The sequence below is a fragment of the Periplaneta americana genome, chromosome 15, assembly GCF_040183065.1.
Source record: "Periplaneta americana isolate PAMFEO1 chromosome 15, P.americana_PAMFEO1_priV1, whole genome shotgun sequence".
Taxonomy (NCBI): Eukaryota; Metazoa; Arthropoda; class Insecta; order Blattodea; family Blattidae; genus Periplaneta; species Periplaneta americana.
In genome coordinates, this window is record NC_091131.1 from 15,608,216 (window position 1) to 15,628,748 (window position 20,533).

Consider the following 20,533-nt stretch of genomic DNA (forward strand, 5'->3'; position numbering starts at 1 on the left):
ATGATGTGATGCTTTTACACAATAATCTACACTTCGTCGAAAGGTTCAGGGCGAAATACTGGAGATTCGAAAAATTTCAGTAGGCCTGCGCTGATCTGTTTATATCCATACCGGTACTTAAAAAACGCAAGACATTTTAGAGAAAAAGTAACAGTTCAACAAGAAAACTATGAAATTCCTGTTAATAGACGAAATATAGTTATAACAGACAAAACCCAATCATATTCTACAATATGAAATTAAAATAAACTACGCAATTATAAAACTCCGCGATTAGTACAACCATTTCAAAACATTTGACAGTAGAATCACAGTCTAGTCGCGAAGCTCAATACGTAGTAAATATGCAAACATTAGGTAGTTGCTCACCACTAGGATCGCTAATATCGCCTCATTGGCAATGCAAAATAGTACCGTCACAGTCTATTGTTTCTAGCACCCTCAAAACTCAAGCTTCGTGACTGTATATAGTAGACTGTGGTAGAATCAACAAACATTAATTGTCTACACGACAAATGGCTTCATATTTACACAGATGGATCTCTCAGTCTGTGATGGATGAGCAGGAAGCTGTGAAAAATGTTCTTTCTGTTCGTTTTTATTGTCGCGTCAGACCAGAGTTGACGGATTTGATGGAAAAGTATTAGTTACTGTGCTAAAACATCTGTAAATAACTGTGTTTACTAAAACTCTTGTTCTTGGTGATTCTAAAACCTCTAAAGGTAAGCGTTCACTACATCGTATCGCACTCCTCGTACGAATCGCACGCAACGGATATTATAAGTGCAGTGCGTTCACTGTAACGGCTCCACCTCATCGGATTCTCCTGTCAGCTGTTTAAAACATGACATCGTACGATATTGACATTGCTGAAAACAGAGGAGTTGAGGTTAGGTCTATTAATTATGACTGTTAGCGAATAAGAATTTGTAATTGCTTCATGCGTCATAATTGAAGAGGAAGAAACGAAAGAAATATTGGTTACATAATATATATATGTAAGAAATGACTTGATTACTATAATGGGAACGCCTCAAATTATATAATTCTTCGCAATTTTCTACAAGCGAAATAAGTTTTCCGTCTGCCATTTTGGCGCGACACTGAACATGGCACAAGATAATAGTAACAGTAATTAAAATTGATTTATTAAAGAAGGCCATGATCGCACGCATCGGAAAAGTTGCTCATCCGAGATACGTGGACGGATTTGTCGAGAGGCGGTTACATAACAATTGCAGCAAAGATAGTCTTTTTCCGATCCATGTGATGCGTCTGATGAGTGCGATACAATGTAGTGAACGCTTACCTTACCCGGACAATATTAAATTCAAACACTATTGAAATGAGAAAATGCAATGAGATATCTCTCTGATTGGAAACTTCGATGAAGGAAATGCCCCACAATGGTTGCGATATCTTGTAACAATTGAAAACGAAGTTCCAGACTACCTTGTAATGAAAGAATCCTGTAATTATTTGCAGAACGAAGGAAAAATAACTCCCACATCTCAATTAAAATATGATGATAAAGCAAGTAACAAAACTAAATCAACTAATAAACCAAATAAGTCTATGGCTGTCTAAAATTGGTAAATTCTTTGACGCACTGAACAAAATGTTATAGTAAATTGTATCTGATTGTACAATTAAAAATGAGCAAATTGAAAACAATTGAATCGGTCATTGCAGAAAGGGGATAAGTCATGAAAAACGCGAAAATGAGTTAAGAGTGCCATTGTTTTCTCCAGACCTACACACACATTTCCATACAGAAATGGGACAAATTTGCTCATTCTCAACGCAAAGCAGAGTACCATAAGCAGCGCAGTCATTGCAGAAAGGGGACAAGTCAGCGACTTACCTTCTTTCTGCACTGACTGACGATGTGACGCAACCGAGTGCTGCGGATCTAATAAGTTACGCGCCATCAGCTGATAAGGAAAATGACAGACAAGCCAGAAGTAGTAAGTGACCCAGGGGAAGAAAACTGTGTTATTAGTGGTAAACGTAAACGCAATGAAATTAACTACCACAGAAATGTAAATAAGAAAAATTAACTGAAAGCATTGGAACGTCAATTCAATTGGGAATGCTGTAGCAGCCCGTACGACAGGAGAACAATGTGAGTAAGAAACTACTCTGCGTTTGTTTAAACGCAAATTTGGGTCATCAATTTTCAACATTCACAATTTCAAAGACTATACGGCGCACTTCTATTATCATGAAGGTATAGGCCACGAATCTTCAAATGAATCCTTCCTTCCTTCTGAACTACATCGAAAATAATGTCCCTTCTTCAGTCAAGGAATTGTATCTTTTCTCTGATAACTGTGGAGGGCAAAATAAAAATCATACTTTAATTAGATTGTTGCTTGCACTGACCCAAATGGGGAGATTTAACAAAATCATTCATTATTTTCCACAACGAGGCCATTCATTTCTTCCCTGTGACCGCAACTTTGGTGTAGTGAAGGCAAACTAAGGAAGACAGACAGGGTATAATACGTGCCAGACCAATGCAACACCTTGATCCACCAGGCAAACACAAAACAGATTTTCTGTAGAATCAGTTACTACTAATGATATTTTGAATTTTAAATACTAGTCGCCAGAGTATTACAGGAAAACCACCTCATTAGACAGACTGAGGAAGAAAGGGAAAGATAACTACGTTTTCTTCAGCACATTTCAGTGAATTTGTTTACTCTAAAGATGATCCAGGATGTGTGACTGCCAGTTTGTTCATTGGTAGTGAAATGAGGAAACACAGATTCTGTATGAAAAAACCAGGTTCTGGAAGCATAGTAATGCCTACACAAAAGCATACAATGGGAGAATTCCCATTAATACGAAAAAAACTTGGAGATGTATCGAAAGTGAGACAATACACTTCATTGGAATACACTATCTTTTACGAAGAGATCCTGAACTGGCCACCTTGTGACAAGGAATCTACAAATGACATGGCTTCTAACGTCTAACAATACACTCTATAACAATTGAAACACATGATTTTGTGTAGTACTTTAGTGTATTTTTATTGTGCTCTCCTATATGCAGTTTCTAAGTATTAGTTTAAAAGTAGAGTTTTGAATTAAAACTGTGATATAAAATCTCATATTGGTACATTTATTTAGTAGGAATAATGATTAAAATGTAAAAATAATTATGTAGGCCTAAATGGTGACAGTAATGTAGTAATTACACACAAAAACATCGTTATCATTGTAATTATTAACATTTAGTTTGTTTTCAAATATTACATTAGCCCAAAATTGTAAATTATTTTTTTTTTCTTTTATATTTAACAATTCCTTTCAGAAAGGGGATAAGTCATGGTTCGATTAAACAACTTTAAACAAGAGTGTTTGAGATGTCAGATGTCTAACATGATGTATTAGACTTCACTATTCATAAACAAAGTAAGAAGAAATATTTATAATGATTATTCCAGTATTGGAAGAAGAAAACAGTTTTTATTGATTATCTCAGAAGTAAGATTTTATGACTTATCCCCTTTCTGCAATGACCGATTCAATTGTTCGTTGATTTCAGCCTCGGCCTACGGTAACGCCAGCTTCTGGGTTCAGTGCTGCAGACGATGGAATGGCACTCAGGGCTGCAATGAAGGGCTTTGGCACAGACGAGCAGGCCATCATTGACATCCTCACCCAGCGCTCCAACAGTCAGCGTCAGCAAATCGCCAAGTTTTTCACAGAGGAGTATGGTCGTGTAAGTGACGTGATATAATAATAGATACCCTTCAGAAACCTACTAATGGCCTGGTCCTTACAATGTATCATTTTCCAAAATCGTATTTATGTTATGAAGATGAGGAAAGAAAGCAATCAGTATTACTAAATGTTACGAATTTTGTAATTTGGCAATGAGCAGCTCATAAAACCGTACCTTTTATAGGGACAGAAATAAAAAAAAAATAACTTTTGTCGTGTTCACCTACTGTTTTTTTTTAATCTTGCAGAGTATAAAGGAATTCATACTGGAACAATTCTATTCATAGGTTTTACCAGTGATTTTAAGTAAACATAAATATTATAAGTAATTGATTAACTAGCGGACTTACTCGTGTTAATTATGTAAGTTTGTGCAGCTTACAGCTGTTTCTGTGCTTCATCACACCATCCTCAGAGCCTACTAGATCTCGGTGTCATCTCGAACTTCTCTGTCTGTTATGTGGGTGCGTTTGATTGTTGAAAGGTGTTGAAAAGTGGAGTCAAATAGTGTGTGTGTGTGTACTGAAATTGATCTGTGTGTTGAGAATTTGATCTGGGTGTGTTTTAGTGTGTTTGTATATTTCAAATTCTCAACACACAGATCAATTTCAGTACACACACACTACTTGACTCCACTTTTGAATACCTTTCAACAATCAAACGCACCCACATAACAGGCAGAGAAGTTCGAGATGACGCCGAGATCTAATAGGCTCAGAGGATGGTGTGATGAAGCACCGAAACAGCTGTAAGCTGCACAAACTTACATAATTAACATGAGTAAGTCCGCTAGTTAATCAGTTACTTATATTCAAGTGTTGAAAGTAATGTAGGCAAGATTCAAAATGGATAAATATTATAATCTAGAAAGTAAGTAATTTCAATAGATAACATTGGTGTTCGTTAGAAATCTCAGCAAATTTGATTAATAATTGATTAAATGGTGATCTTACTCGTGTTAATTATGTCAGAATGTGCGACTTATAGCTGTTTCAGTGCTACTTGACATCATCCTCAGAGCCTTTGTGTCTCCAAATCGCCATTTAATCAATTATTTATATTCAAGTGTTAAAAGTAGCGTACGAAAGATTCAACATGGACAAATTTTTATTGTTTCATGGGGACTTGGTAAATAAATAAAAGAAATAGGCACCAATATTGATATTATTTGATACTGTTCAGTATGTGTAGTGGGCATCTGCTGATGTTTATTTTGCATTTAAATTCCTAGTTAATTACTTCTTCAGTTTAAAAATAATTTATTACAGTAAAACGTTGAAAGTAACGTTCCATTTCGACTGTTGTTTCCAGTTATTGTTGTTTTTGGTTGATGTATCACCTTTCATTTGCATAATTTTTAATATCGACATTATGATATCACAAATATATTTTTATTAATGAAATGAAATGAAATTAAATATAAAAACCAAAGAGAAATAATAATTGAAATGAAGTTGAAATGTAATTCTTCATAGTTACCCATAATTAATTTTGATCCCGCCATGTTCCCTGGAGTCCTAGAAAAATTATGTCAAAATATACTGATATTTTGTAATAAATGCCATTGTACAAATGCCATGTCGTGAATCTTTACAGATTAAATTAGACTAGATTAAATCTTTATTAACTGATAAAATTACAAGTATTCATGGATCGTCAGTACAGAAGAAAAATGATACAAATACAAATAAACTTAATTCTAAATAAGCTTTGTATGTAAAACTACAATTAATTTAAATAAACATTGAAAATAGTATGAATTATACAAGGTAATATATATTACAGTACAACTTAATACTAAATTAAAAAAAAAAAATCTTAAATATATACGCTAAGTTCGATTTTCAGTCTCCACTGTTCCATCCAGTCTTTGTTTCATTTACCCTGTCTTGTCTTCAACTCTGGGTTATCTGGAACATATAAAATGATGAAGGGCAGTATCAAGGAGAGAACATTAATTACCGGTACTGAAATATTAAATTTAGATATTCATTTGTGCAAAATGGCAGTGTTAAGAAAATGTTCTTTACCGTAAACTGGGGTTACTTTGAACACAGAGTAAACTTTGAACATTTTTTCAGAAAGTCATATTTAGGTTTCTACATGCTGCACTTGTTATAGGTGGAGGTAAATTATCATAAAAATCATTCTCGTACCAAATTTACCTCATCTATAACAAGTGCAGCATGTGGAAACCTAAATATGATTTTCTGAAAAAAATGTTCAAAGTTTCCTCTGTGTTCAAAGTAACCCCAATTTACGGTACCTCTTTTTGTAATTTTCTTATGTTAAGTTCTTCGATATTTTTGTGGAAGTTTATTACTGTATATAAATTGCTGCCTCTATGTGATATTTCTGGTAAGCCTATTGATTTAACTCTTACTATTACTTGAAAATACAGTTTAATTAACAATTTACACATTAAATAAGTTTTGTAGGACATTTTTTCTTGTCCTGATAGTACGAGTACAAAAAACAAGAACGAAGACAATACAGAAATATCTTCGAAAAAATCTGTTTTTCAAATACTGGTACTATTGAATGGTATTAGTTGTACAGAATTCATTTACATACTATTCGTTTTATTGTTTTGCTTTCTTTCCAGATAAAGCTGTACTTGCTTCTTTATTTATTAAACAAATAAACCAAAGCAAAATAAAAATATTGTGCTATTCAATGTTTTGCTATGACACTAGTTTTCACCATATATTTAATTTTCTGATACAGTGCGTAAAATATAAAAAAAAAATACCTTCAAGTTGAGCAGTCTATTGACAACCATTATTAAACAAATGTACTGACTGCATCTTGTTAAAGATGTGTTGCACGCCATTAGTTATTTTGTTGCAGGACTTGATCGAAGATCTGAAGAGTGAGTTGGGCGGCCATTTTGAGGATGTGATTGTTGCGCTGGTGATTCCTCCAGTGGATTACCTGTGCAAGCAGCTACACAAGGCGATGGAAGGCATGGGCACTGATGAGCACACGCTCATAGAGATTCTCTGCAGCAAGAGCAACAAGGAGGTGAAGGACATAGTGGACGCCTACGAGAGGAGTGAGTATTCAGCCAGATACCGTGTGGGGCAGTATTATCCAAATTCGTATATCTTCAGCTTTACCCTCACTTTCAATCAAATTCTCTGCAAAATTATTTACAGTTCATCTGGAACAACATTATGTAAATTTAATTGATGAAGTACAAAATGTTAGAATGTAGGCTTTCATGGCTGGTGTCATTGGGATAAGTGGCGTAGCCAGACTAATTATTTTGGGTGGGCCAAATATGCAGGATTTAGAAAGTACGTGACCCATCTCCTGACAGTGCCGCTGCTGTCAACTTTCTTGAAACTCATTCTCGGAAGTCTTATTTAATAACATGCAAAATTATGATAAACAATCATGCAAGGCATACCTATACAAACGCTTCATAAGGTGAACTGGAGCTGTCGAGATTTCCTGGCAACGAATCTGTTGATCGCTGATGATGGCTCCTTTAACAAGTCCCAACTTTTCTCCCTCTCAATGGATAGAATTGCTAGATTACAAAGCCTTGTGCTTGATATGATTGTCGAATTTTTCTTCGTTTCAGAGCTTTGAAAACTTTTATATCATTGCCTTAATAAGGTGTCAAAATTTTTCTATCTGATGTAACAATTCAGTAGCCTCCATAGCGTCCTTCTTTTTATCGCTGCCAAACAATTTTTTAGGCCCAATCCAACATGGTTAAATTGGCTCTTGAAACAATAAACGCATTTTTGACTTCCTACCTTAATACTATCGACTCTAACTATTGCTCTGGATCCATGGTTTAGTTTTAATGTTGAGTATTTTCCATATAAAACGCAAAACTCATATATATTTTTTTGGGTGGACCTGGGCGCACCTGGCCCACCCGCTGGCTACGCCACTGATTGGGATTGGTGTTATCCAGACTAAAGGAACGTGGTCTGCTGGAACTGTTGTAACCATACGTTTCGTCCTTGGCATGCTAAGGAGATTTTTAAGCTTCTGTGTACCCTTCCACTGATGATGTCTACCGAAGTAGTAGACGAAACATATTCTTACTACAATTCCAACAGACCACAGCCTTTTAGTTCGGATAACACCGATCCTGAAGTACAAAATGGATTTATAAGACATCAGTCGGACCATTTCTTTCATATGGGTCATTCCATGCAAAAGAGTATGTTTTTGAATCGTGATGTCTCAAAAGTTAAAAATATTGTAGTAGGTTATTTTGTATGTTCTAAATATGGATTTCAAGAAATACTATATTTATATCTTTCATAGTTTGGCAGCAATCAGAATTAAAAATATTGGTTTAACAAAGAACACTGTTTCATTCATTGAAGTTTTCTTACTATGTAAAGGAAGATGGAAAAATGATTTCAATGCATGATTGTTTATAAATCCCCTTAAAATGAAAAAAATATATATAATTTTTTAAATAGTTACCCATGTAAAATAATTAAAAAAAATATAGAACATAAAATGCAATTCATTTTTATAGACGAAAAAACATGTGTTTAATTCTTTAGGGTATATTGATTCCACTGTGAAAATTTCAGAATGTTGACTTAAATATCATGTCAGTTTTTAATAAAAATAACTCATCGGAACAAAGGAGCTCAGCAGGTAGGCTCTCCTGTCATACAGAATGTTGCACGATTAAGGTCTCGGATACAGACGTTTGAGATTACTCATCATTATGAAGTCTCGCACATATAGCAAGCGATTTTCAACTGTCTGAACAAAAATGAATAATTTTATTAATTTAATTATTCACAGGGGATTTTTTTAGATAAAGTCATAAAACTTGGGAGATGGATTAGGAATAAGATTTTCTTTAATACGAATGAAATTCTCATGAATTTAATTTGTTGCATTCGAATATAAAACTATTTCTTTTTTTCAATGAGGTGTTTTTATGAGCACGCCTTAATATTATTCGGATTAGTCTTTAAGGTATTAAAATATGGTTATTCAGGTTTACAATGGCGTCTGTTTAGTTTCGATGACACTTCATATAGGGTGTCTAGAATATTTTAAATGATGGATAACATTTAACTGCCACCTATTTTTCAGTCATCCGTATGACTAAAATATTAATGATATGGCGGTCACAGTTGGCAGTTTAATTTATTTTCATAACAACATTATTATATTAAAAGCCCAAAAGAATTCATAACATCACTGGCATATTCTTAAAATTTTGTGTGGAATGACCCATATAGGAATGAAGCGTGGATCATAAAGAAGGATTACAGCAGCAGAAATGAGATTTATGTGCTGAACTGCAGTCGATCATTTTTATACTAATAATTTATTTTATTTATGTATGATTAGAACATTTTTAGTTAAAATACCAATATTTTTAGTTTAAAATTAACTTAAAGCCCTTAAAAAATGTGAATGATTAATGCAGATAAAACTAAGTTTAATATGGTATTCGTTTAGATCATAAATGCAATACAGTCATTTCAGAAGAACTACAAAATTCAAATTAAAATTATTGTAATAAATAGATACAACTTGTTTTAAGGATGTCTTCCACCAGGATTCCTCTGCAACTACTACATTACCAACTACGAGGGAAAAGAAGGCTGAATAAGTGAGACTGTAACAGGCCACTTGGCCTAATATCTGGAAGACGGATGATGGTATTATTTTCTTCCGTAATTTGTGAGCTTAATCAGGAATTACGTGTGCGTTAAGGCTGGTTCACAATAAACCGGGAACGGAAACGGCAACGAGAACGAGAACGGAAATATTGTTAAAATGAATGTATTTAAATGTAAGGATTCACAATTAACTATTGTGAACGCTCACATTTAAATGCATTTATTTTAACAATATTTCCGTTCTCGTTCTCGTTGCCGTTTCCGTTCCCGGTTTATTGTGAACCAGCCTTTATTCTCATTTTATCAACCAGCAGGATATCATACAACAAATTTTGATGTGGAAATAATGGCTATTCATATCTCACTCCAACATCTACTATACAGAATAGATAAATTTCAAAATGCTGTCATTCTCTCTGATTCTAAAGTAGCATTATATGCAATAAATTCATATAAAATGATGTCAATCCAAATTAAAGAATGTCACAAAATGATCCAACAACTTCAAAAACTACAGAAAAGAATTCAATTGCAATGGGTACCTGCACATTGGGAATTGCTGGAAATGAAACTGCTGACTTTCTTGCCAAAAAAAGGATCCAATTTAATTCAGAATACAAATACAAGCCTACCTTTTACATCCATCAAAAGACTAATTAAAAATAAATATAAAATCAAGCAAAACCAAGCACTATGTACCAAAGCCAAAGATAAAAAATGGAGCATTTTAATAAAAAAAACAGAAATTATTCCAGAAATCCCACGTAAATCTGCAGTAGCAAAATTCAGACTGCTTACAGAACACGATTATTTGGCCAAACACTTGAATAAAATAGGAATTTACACAAATCCAAATTGCCCTCTATGCAACAAAGAAGAAGAAATGACTGAAGATCATCTCATAACCTGTGAAGTTCTACCTGATGGATCCACCACAGAGAAATATTGGAGAGCAAGAAAGCTAATAACTTCGTTGCCAAAGCCCGGCATTAGATAACAACAACATATTTAAATTCTTGCACTTTTTAAAATTTGTATCATCCAACTTTGAAGTATTCTTGTCTTGATGGATTTGTTGTTACCTCTATGAATTTCGTTTCATTTTCATGTACTCTGAGGCCTATTTGTTGTGCTTCAGCATCAAATCTGGCAAATATTGACTGGAAAGGGCTGGACTGTAATATTTATAATATAAGTAAGGCATTTCCACGTCTGGTTTTATGCAAAAAACCATTGTACTAGATTTGGATCATAGGGTACTGTACATTTTGTTCTATTCCATTTTCTTCAATCTGGCTCAGATTCACTTCATTTTATTTCACATAGCCGTCTTTCATTTGTCTCACTTATTTCGTATGCTGAACTGTCAGTTTTGCGCTCTTACTAGCTTGTAAACGGTCTGTGTTGCAGTGTATGACCGTCCTCTGGCAGAGCACATGTGCAGCGAAACCTCGGGAGACTTCAGGCGCCTTCTCACACTTATTGTCACTGTAAGTCCACAAGGAAGATACTAACATTCTTTGAGTAATAAATGTCATTACTTTACATCACTCACTCTAGGTTTAATCACAGTCTAGTATATACAGTCACGAAGCTCAATAGGTAGGGAATATGCATCCATAGATAGTTGCTAAACACTAGGATCGCTACTATTGCCTCATCACATACAATGTGAAATAGTACCGGCACAGTCTATTGTTTCTAGTACCCTCACCAACTTAAGCTTCGTAACTGTATATAAGTACTAGACTGTGATTTAATTTTGTGCATCACCTTCGAGATACTTTCTTTTCCAATTGTAGTTTGTATAGTTTTGTGAGAGTTATGTCAATTAGAACCCTGCTTTTCTCATATACAATGTTCATAATCAAGATTTCAAAACAGGGAATTGTATGCACTAGTTCCAAAATAAATTTTACGTGTTCAGAAAATATGTACAGACCAACATATAAACATTATGATAACAAAACAAAAAGAGAGAAAGGGGGCAGGTTAAGTACACAGAAAGAAAGAGAGAGATTGGGAATTACAAACAGAAAGAAAGAATCAAAATAGGAAGAAAGAGGAGACAGATCTGGAGAGAGGTTAGGAAGGGAGGGAGTAGATATGAAATAGTTGTTTACGATACAAGTGTTAAAAGTGGCATTTTGTTTTGTGAGTAGGGGAGTGTACCAACCCTACGAACAAAATAAAAACTTTTTAACATCATTTTTTTAGACAGCTATTCGCCCATGCTGATATAAAACCAATTCCCCCCAATTTCTTCATTGCTGTACCGACTGCAGATCAAGAGATTTCTGGTTTAAATCTGGGTGACCCTTAATTTTTTTATAATCACATTTAATTCTGAAATGTTTTATATAGGTATCAATAAAAGAGTTTACTGAAGAGATTTATTTAGTTTGTATAAGTTTCGTAACCAAAACCAGGCATATTTCTTCTAAAGGAAGGCCTGGCATTGTTTGGATTGCTTTATTGATAATTTTCGATTAATGACATGTGTTGGGGAAAAAATTGATAATTGGTGGAAACAGTTGAAAGTCAGCATTAAAGTAGCTACTTTTCACACTAGTGTTGAAAGAACTTTTGTGCGAGATCGTGCATATTTGCTAGGTTTCCGCACAAAACCAATCCGCGGAAAGTCTAAAATTCCAAATTCAGTATTCCCAACCTAACACACATAACAATTTCCCTCTTCTTACCGCTTAAGTGACATATTGATTTTACTGCTTTAGGCTTTTAACATATTATTTTTAGAGACGTTCAATATAGTAATAATTATAAATTGGAAACTTACCACTGCAATTTCACCTAAATTGCACTGTTAATTATTGTTTTTAAATATTTGCAAAAATTAAGTAAACTCTACTACTCCATTAAAGTTACTGCATTCGTGATGCAAGTAACATTAAGGAAGCCGTGAAAAAATCAGCAAGATTCCATAGACTGGGGGAAAAAAAAGACAGACTTATATCACGGCCTGCTGGAGTATAGTAAACACAGAAAACATTTTAAAGCAACAATGTTGAAGATAGATATTTTTGTTTTGCAAATTTGCCGTCATTGAACAGAAACCAAGATGAAATTCCTCTTTCAGATATGTAATAAACGATCTTCGCACAAAATAATGTATGATACACGAGCGGTATGTTTTCTTTCAGTTCTCGGAAATTAAAAAAGCTCAACTATGTTTCGCTTTTTCAAACTTTTCCTCGAACATAATTGTCCATAATTGTTCAATACTTTTGCGGACCTAAAAGCGTTTATAGGTCCTAGAGCCAAAAAAATATGTCGTTTGTTTATTTGTACTTATATTTATTATTTGGCAACAACTTATCTTCAGCTTGTTTGGCTTTAATAACAATTCCAGAAGGAATTTCAATTTCAGCAGATCCCGATATCATTTTCAACAGAACAGAACATTGTTTATTAAATTCAGAGACTGCTAACTGAACAACAAAGAAAATATAATAGCATCACGCATGGCCTCCCTCAACGAATAATTTTTATTCTATGTATTCTTTTTTTTTTTTCTAGTATACACAGTCCCTAGATACCAAAACAAAACACGCTAAACAGAACATACAAACACAAAGCGAATTTCTGACTTAAAACTCTTATCAAAAGGTATGAATCTTTGGCATAGTTTGATGTTTAAACCTTGGGTCACTTACACCCTCAGGCCAGAGGCCTTCAGTAGCAACCCCTTAGCCCTCACTATAAACATCTTCATTTCACTCTTGATACAGAAATTACTATTTGCATGCTATCGTAATAGTCAATTTTTAACATGCTTTCATAATGTTAAGAGATCTAGGCCTACTTTTAGAAATGACTGTATAGACGACAGGAGCATTCTACAAGATCAGTTATATTTTCTAGAAAGTGGGAGAGGGAGGTAAATTAAGTGAAAAAAACAGGAAGTATTGAGAACCAAAGGAAAATTAGAATGGTATGAAATAATTTAATCACCTAATTAACTGAATTGCATTTGTCATTGTCATTAATATTTGAACCATTCTGTAAATACGATGAAAGAGTAATGGAACGGAGAAAAATTCTCTCCGGCGCCGGGATTTGAACCTGGGTTTTCAGCTCTACGTGCTGACGCTTTATCCACTAAGCTACACCGGATTCCACCCCGGCGTCGGAAGAATCGTCTGTTTTTTTAAGTTCCAACTCTTGGGTTCCCTCTAGTGACTGCCCTCTGCACTACGTCATAGATATCAATGAACCTAGGACCGAAGTCCACACATGTGCTGAGGTGCACTCGTAATGAGTGACTAGTTGGCCGGGATCCAACGGAATAAGCGCCGTCTTAAAGCGCTTAGTGGATAAAGCGTCAGCACGTAGAGCTGAAAACCCGGGTTCAAATCCCGGCGCCGGAGAGAATTTTTCTCCGTTCCATTACTCTTTCATCGTATATTAACGCAGAACATCTGCATGGAAATATCATATGTACTTCGGTACATTATAATAATATACATTCTGTAAATGTTTTCATGGCATCATTTATCTACCCATTCACTACCTACCTAACCTCTTTATTTCATCGAAACATCTACTCATCCACTGTTTCATTCATCCACATTTTTATGTTACTTACAGTGATACAGATGTATGCCTTTGTTAACGTAGTAATATTATTTAGAAATATAATTTATGCTGATCACTTTCACATGTTAACACTATTAACATATGAAAGTGATTACCATAAATCATATTTCTAAGTGATATAGTATTGAAAGTTGTTTAGTCAAAAGTGTGAGTAATATTATGTACATAAAAATAGCTAACTTAAGAAGATCTGTTACTAACAACAAGCCATGTAACCAATAACAGGGCTCTGTAAGATGTAGTGGCAATAAAGCTTTCAGCATGCTCACAACTCCACTTGAGAATGTTGCATGACCATAATGGCCACAGCTATCTGCGTCTTTCGTTTCGTTTCACCTCTAGGGAGTGCGGAATGATTACGCCGTGGATGCAGGAAGAGCAAGGGAGCTAGCAGAGCAGCTGTACGCGGCAGGTACGAATGTCATGTTTCTAGAGAATGCATTTGTTACGTGTCCTGAAAGTAAATCCAGCATTTTCATTTTAGCGGAGAATGAGACTTGTTAAATATTTTCATTAATGTCTCGCATATCACTTAACCATAATGTGAAGAATTTTACTGATCATTTTTTTTTTGTATTATATTGTTTTTATCTAACAGAGGAAATATTTTTCATTATTTTTTTTTCAAATAAGCTTTGAAAACATAAAAAAAATAAGTAAATGATTAAAAAATGTAAATAAGAACTATGCAAATAAATATAAACAATTACAAATTAATACCAGTATGTGCGTGTGTGTTTTTTTGTTTGTGTGCAGCCTACACATTGTCCCAAAAATGTTAGGTGTAACTGTAAGATTGTCCTCTACATATGGAGAGCATAAAAAATACATGATATTACCATGGGCGAAAGTATTGAGTTCGTGAGCAACTTGGAGAAATAACGTGTAAATGTTTCTTAGTAGGGATGGCAGGTTATTTTAAAATTAATCTAACTTGAAGAAAGTCAACCGATCAAAAATAGTCAGTTATTTCCCGGTTTTTTTTTTTTTAACGTTTCAAAGTCGGCAAATAAGTTAGGAAAATAAAATGAGAATTTATTTGCAATAGAAATCAAATAACAATTGGCAAACAACTGTAAACAAACCAGAATGTAATTGAAGATCATCAATGATGTCTCTAAACAAAATACAAAAAAATAAGAGGTTATGTAATTGCATTTAGTTAATTAGTAGGCCTACTTCACTCACATTACTGAGATAGGCAAGATAAATAAAAAAAAACACAAATTCCATAATTTTTACAGTATCTCAATTATGACACTGTTGGGCAATCTATTCTCCTACAACCAGTAAATACTGAAGTCAAAATTTCTCGCAATTTGAAATGCTCCAATACCCACAGATATTATCATAAGCTAATCAAAGAAAGCCAGCGATTAAGATACGCATAGATTATTCACATTAAAGGCATAGATTATTCACATTAAAGGCATAGATTATTCACATTAAAGGCATAGATTATTCACATTAAAGGCATAGATTATTCACATTTATTTCATTTTGTCATTTATGAACAGATGAAGTAATATAGTAAATAAGTAAGTAAATATTTACATGTATGGATCATTCAATAACTAATGAGACAAATAACTGACATAAAATGATAAAGTTGACTTCGTAGATTATAAGAAGTCGTAAGATTTCAAATGGGAAGTGTCTCGAAATAACGAAATTTTATGGACTTAGATTGGCAAGCTTGGGAGTTGTTGCACAATATCTACCATGCTACATTGTAGTCTTTATGTAAAATATCATAAAATAATTGGCCCATTTCTGGAAGACAATATGTCTGCTGGAAGTACGCACACTGACAGAACAACGATCAATGATTCGGTTTCTTGTAGCAGAATAGATAAACCTTCAGGAATAGCCTACTTATATCTCAATAATCTGCAAGCATTATATTGGTGACATTGTTTCGGGATATTAAAAGAGTAATTTACTGTGACTTTATGGAAAATCTCTCGCTGTGAATAGTGAGTATTGCAGTCACTTTTTTTTTTTCCTTCTACAGAGGAGGTACCTGAAGGCTTACACCAGCGAATAGGGATTATAAAGAATGGACACTTCGCGTCGGTACCTTTGATGTAGCCAGGCTGATTTCAATGACCTTCAAGCCAGCTAAAGCGTGAGATTGTGCTTTCTCCCTAGAGTTGGCGCTGACATCACACCAGCTAGCAGTCGACACAGCGGAAATATAACACATATAATTAATATATCTAGGTACATTATGTACTCAAATAAAATAAATTGGATCCATAAAATAATAAATCCGTCATTAACTGTAATGTCTAGACTCTTAAGAGTTCCTTTATAATGAGAGTTGAGAAGTTGACTCCAACAACAATTAAAATATGTAATGATTTGATAGCGCTGAAAATGGAAAAACAAAACTCTTACGAGAAGTAAAACCATACACCTATATTATATTATATACAAATATTAAACGAATTCGATACCGGTACTTAATTTTATAATGTATTATATTATTTTATAATATAATTTATGATATCTGAAATATAAAATATTATTACAACAAGTTTGTCACTGAGAAAAAAGGAAAAGCTGTTAACTTGAATTTATTTGAAGTAAAGCGTTACTGGATTATGCAATAAGGTAGGCGATGTTTGGATCCTGTGTCTCAAGTCTATTCTCAATTATTATCTTAGCGTATGCTTGATTACACTAACCTCTAGCGCTTGAAAGTGGAATTAAACTCTGCGCACAGAGAAAACACAGGAAAATTCGCTCAGTGTCCATTCTTTATAATCTCTATTCTCTGCTTACACTGCAATCTGAGGCTTACTGTGTTTACCACTCCTATTCTGTGAATAATTGGATAACCAAATGGCCGTGCTCTTGTACAAGTACAGCACATCACACCGTGAACTTAACCCGGGCTGCTGGGAAATAAAACTAAACCAGCATTACTGGGAAGAGTACAGAGAAGTAGTGGTGGGGGGGATCCTTCATTTATAGGATAACAGTTTTTCTTTTGTTTGGCCATACCACCATAGAATGCATTGGACAACTAAGCTGGGAGATTCTGCGACGTATTCATTATAGGCCAAATGTGGCAACACTTGCTTGTTAGATCTTATGAAATACATTCTGAGAGGAATAAAATTGGGTAGTAGTAGTGAAATGAAAACAAAAGTAAAAATTTAAATATGGTATCAGGATAAAATTATCTTCTCTGCAGAAATTATCTTTTAGAGCAACAGGGCAAATGTGTATTTATAGGGGAGAAAAATGTATTTAATTTTTTTGTGATTATTTATTTAATGACGCTGTATCAAATACTGTACACTATTATTTAGCGTCGGTGGGATGGGTGATAGTGAAATTGTGGCTAGATGAGGCCAAAGATTCGTCGTGGGATTACCTGACATCTGCTTTACAGTTGAGGGGAAAAACTCGGAAAAAACCCAACCTGGTAATCGATCCAGACAAGATTCGATCTATGCCTGCTCAACCACAATCTCGGATCACTATTCACACTCACTACTGCAAGACTATGCCGATTGCTAAGAATTTATTTAAAAGAAACAAAAGTTACATGTTTTTAAATAAATAGATATTGAATTGATTTGTCTATTTATATATTGAATGACCTAATAGTATTATAAACAATCAAGTAAATAAATTTGTAAGCAAACAAATTTATAAACAAACAGATAAATGAATAAGTAAGCAAATAAATGGACTCATAAACAAATACATTAATAAATAAGCAAATATATTAATAGATAAACAAGTAAATGAATAAGAAATAGATACATGAATGAGGGAATATATAAATTATTCAGTAAAGTAAATAGTTAATTGATGAAGTGAATAAATGTATGAATAACTAAATAGAGAAGATAATGAATAAATAAATAAAAATTAATAATTGCGTGAGTAACTTCATAAAGAAATAAATCATTAGGCCTATAGAATCATTAAATGAATCCTATATGAAGTTTATGCCAATAACAAGACGAAATAATTTCCGATGAGTGGAATTCACACGTGGCTAAATGTACAGGATTTGCTTTCAGTAACTGTGTGAGAACTGTGTTGATTGTGTTCTTGGTTGTTCTTGCTAACAGTGCATGTTGGTGGGCAAGTGGACGTGAGGTAAGGCTTTGCTTTGCTATCTACTATGTTTGTAAGTGCCACACTACTTTTCTCTCATGCTAAGTCTTAAGCTGGTGCCATCTCTAAACTTCAGCAAGAACGGTAAGGATATATGTTGTCTTAAACTTAACTGTAGCTGTTTTTTTTCGGTGCAGGGGGAACTTTTGTATTATATACAGAGATACTACCTGTTATTGGTTCATAACCTCACTTCTTCTTCACCTACAGCTGTCATATTACATTGTACATATCTTAAACAAAAACACTTCTGTACAGAACAGTGTTTTTATATTTTGTACACCATTTTACTGATGTCTCATGCTGATCTTATTAGCCAGGGAGCCTAGATTCAAATTTCTGTCGATCCACACTGAATTTATGACCAGGGTTGCCATACATCCCAGTTTTCTGGGATTGTCACCGCTTTTGTGTCCACTGTCCTGGTGTCCAACAAATTCTTTTGGGATGGTCAGATGTCCCGATTTTTGAGTTGGTTTACAGCTTATTTGTATTTTAAGGTTACTACAATATATCTATTGTGTGATTTAGCCGAACTTGTTGAAAACTTTAAATAGTGATATAGATGTGATATAGTGGAGACAGTGACTTACCTAAAAACAAAAAAAGTGCAGCTTTCAGAATCTGAAGTGGTTGATCAGTTTGTTTGTTTGCTTGAAAAACTTTGTGAGTACAAACTTGGATATTCATGAATGGGAAAGTGGAAACATTCAATCAGTCAATCCAATATTAAAATGTATTTTGTCTGGCAACATAAATTTCATTAGTTTGATTGAACAGTTTACAATTCATGAGATCTAACCTAAAAATTTATTTTGTTTGATAACTGGAAATGATTAGTACGAACTCCAAAAATCGAATATCACTTTAAAATGTTTGATGCTCATTTATTAATTATTCCTGCATTGTTTATTAATATTAATATTATTGATTATATTCAAATTTCAAATAACACTCGCAAGCGACTTCATTTTCTTGAACATCGGCAGTTTCTTCATAGGCAAACGTTGCTGTCCACTACAAAGTAACTGTCAGTTGTACTATTTGTCAGCACCGAAATTCGAAATTAAGTTGGCACAGAAAAAAAAAAGTAAACCTGACAACTAGAAAATCACTATAATCCACTAGGATATGTAGTAATACCGGTAAGGGGAAAATGGTTAGGTTTCACCCTTATGGTATAAAGTAAGACCTGGATTCTACCTTGATTGTTAACACGTCAGTTACATTTAATGTAGATGTATGGAATTGCCCTATATAGGACATTTCTAACATTTCCTACATAAATCCCATTTGTATCCTTTGGGAACTGACACTATACTTGCAGGAGACACGGGAAGAAGAGCGACCTCTCTCTCCTGAGTACGCCGTCACTATGGCAACTCAGCTCCATGAGTCAGGTAAGAATCCATTTTATTCATCTCTGCTTGTATATTCTCAAAATGGCATTCTTGTAACAAAAAATTAACATGTTTGTTTCAATTTGTATTTAACATTGCACTTAATTCAGAATATGTATGGAGTGTTTGTAAATGTATGTAATTGTGGTAGAGATTGTTATATTCGACTCTGCAGTTAAAGATGGCACTTAGCCCAGGTTCACATCTGAAATTTTCGATTTAACATACTATACAAACACATTATAGGACTTCAGTGATATGAGATGAGCCCCTTACTGTGTTACAGTAACAACAAGATGATGCAGAACAACAAATTCATAATGACCAACATCATGTTCTGCACAGTTCTCGAACCCACAACTTTATAGCTGCTTATTGACTGTGAAGTATAGGCCTATCTATAAACTAGATATAGCAGGCTAATTGAAATAGGTTTATAATACCTTTTGAGAGTCTTACACTATTTCTGTTATCGTATTAAATTAATTGAATAATTGTTAAGAATAATTTGATTTTGACAATCATTCTTCTCAAGCTCCCTTTCCATTTTATTTACATTCACTCCATACATTTTGAATTAAATATTAATTCTTATGCTGTTTGTAATAATATGATGTGTGTGTTAATTAAAATAATGTGATTGTCATATATCAATGAACCAGGAAGTTGAAATATTTTGAGTTTAGTAGCAAATATTATAATTATCTTGCTAATGAGTTAGCTTTCATTTAGGCTGTAGCATAATGATTTTTTCCTTAGTGTTAATAAAATTAATAATAATAACAATTAATTGTGTTCAGTAAATTTTTGAAGAACCAATAATAAAGATCGAATGTATTTAGATTTAACCATTAATTTCGTTACACATTCATCTGTACAATTTGACTCAGTTATAATATAACTGAACTCGCGATATGGCCAAAGATGTTGAGAGAGAGAGAGAGAGAGAGAGAGAATATATATATATATATATATATATAACTGAAGGCCAGAATATTTATGTTGTGCAATATAAACA

At 33.8% G+C, this 20,533-nt stretch overlaps 1 protein-coding gene across 2 annotated transcripts in view; it reads left to right on the forward strand.

Moving 5' to 3' along the window:
• AnxB10 (Annexin B10) overlaps positions 1-20,533 on the forward strand; it is a 76,740-nt gene that overhangs the window by 44,084 nt on the left and 12,123 nt on the right. The window contains exons 3-6 of one of the 2 annotated variants that reach the window (XM_069846739.1): positions 3,559-3,735; positions 6,588-6,792; positions 10,769-10,848; positions 14,318-14,387. In XM_069846739.1, the coding sequence (XP_069702840.1) occupies positions 3,559-3,735; positions 6,588-6,792; positions 10,769-10,848; positions 14,318-14,387 (532 nt within the window). Of the gene's footprint in view, positions 1-3,558; positions 3,736-6,587; positions 6,793-10,768; positions 10,849-14,317; positions 14,388-19,442; positions 19,516-20,533 lie in introns of both variants that reach the window. The other variant, XM_069846738.1, reaches the window with a different exon arrangement.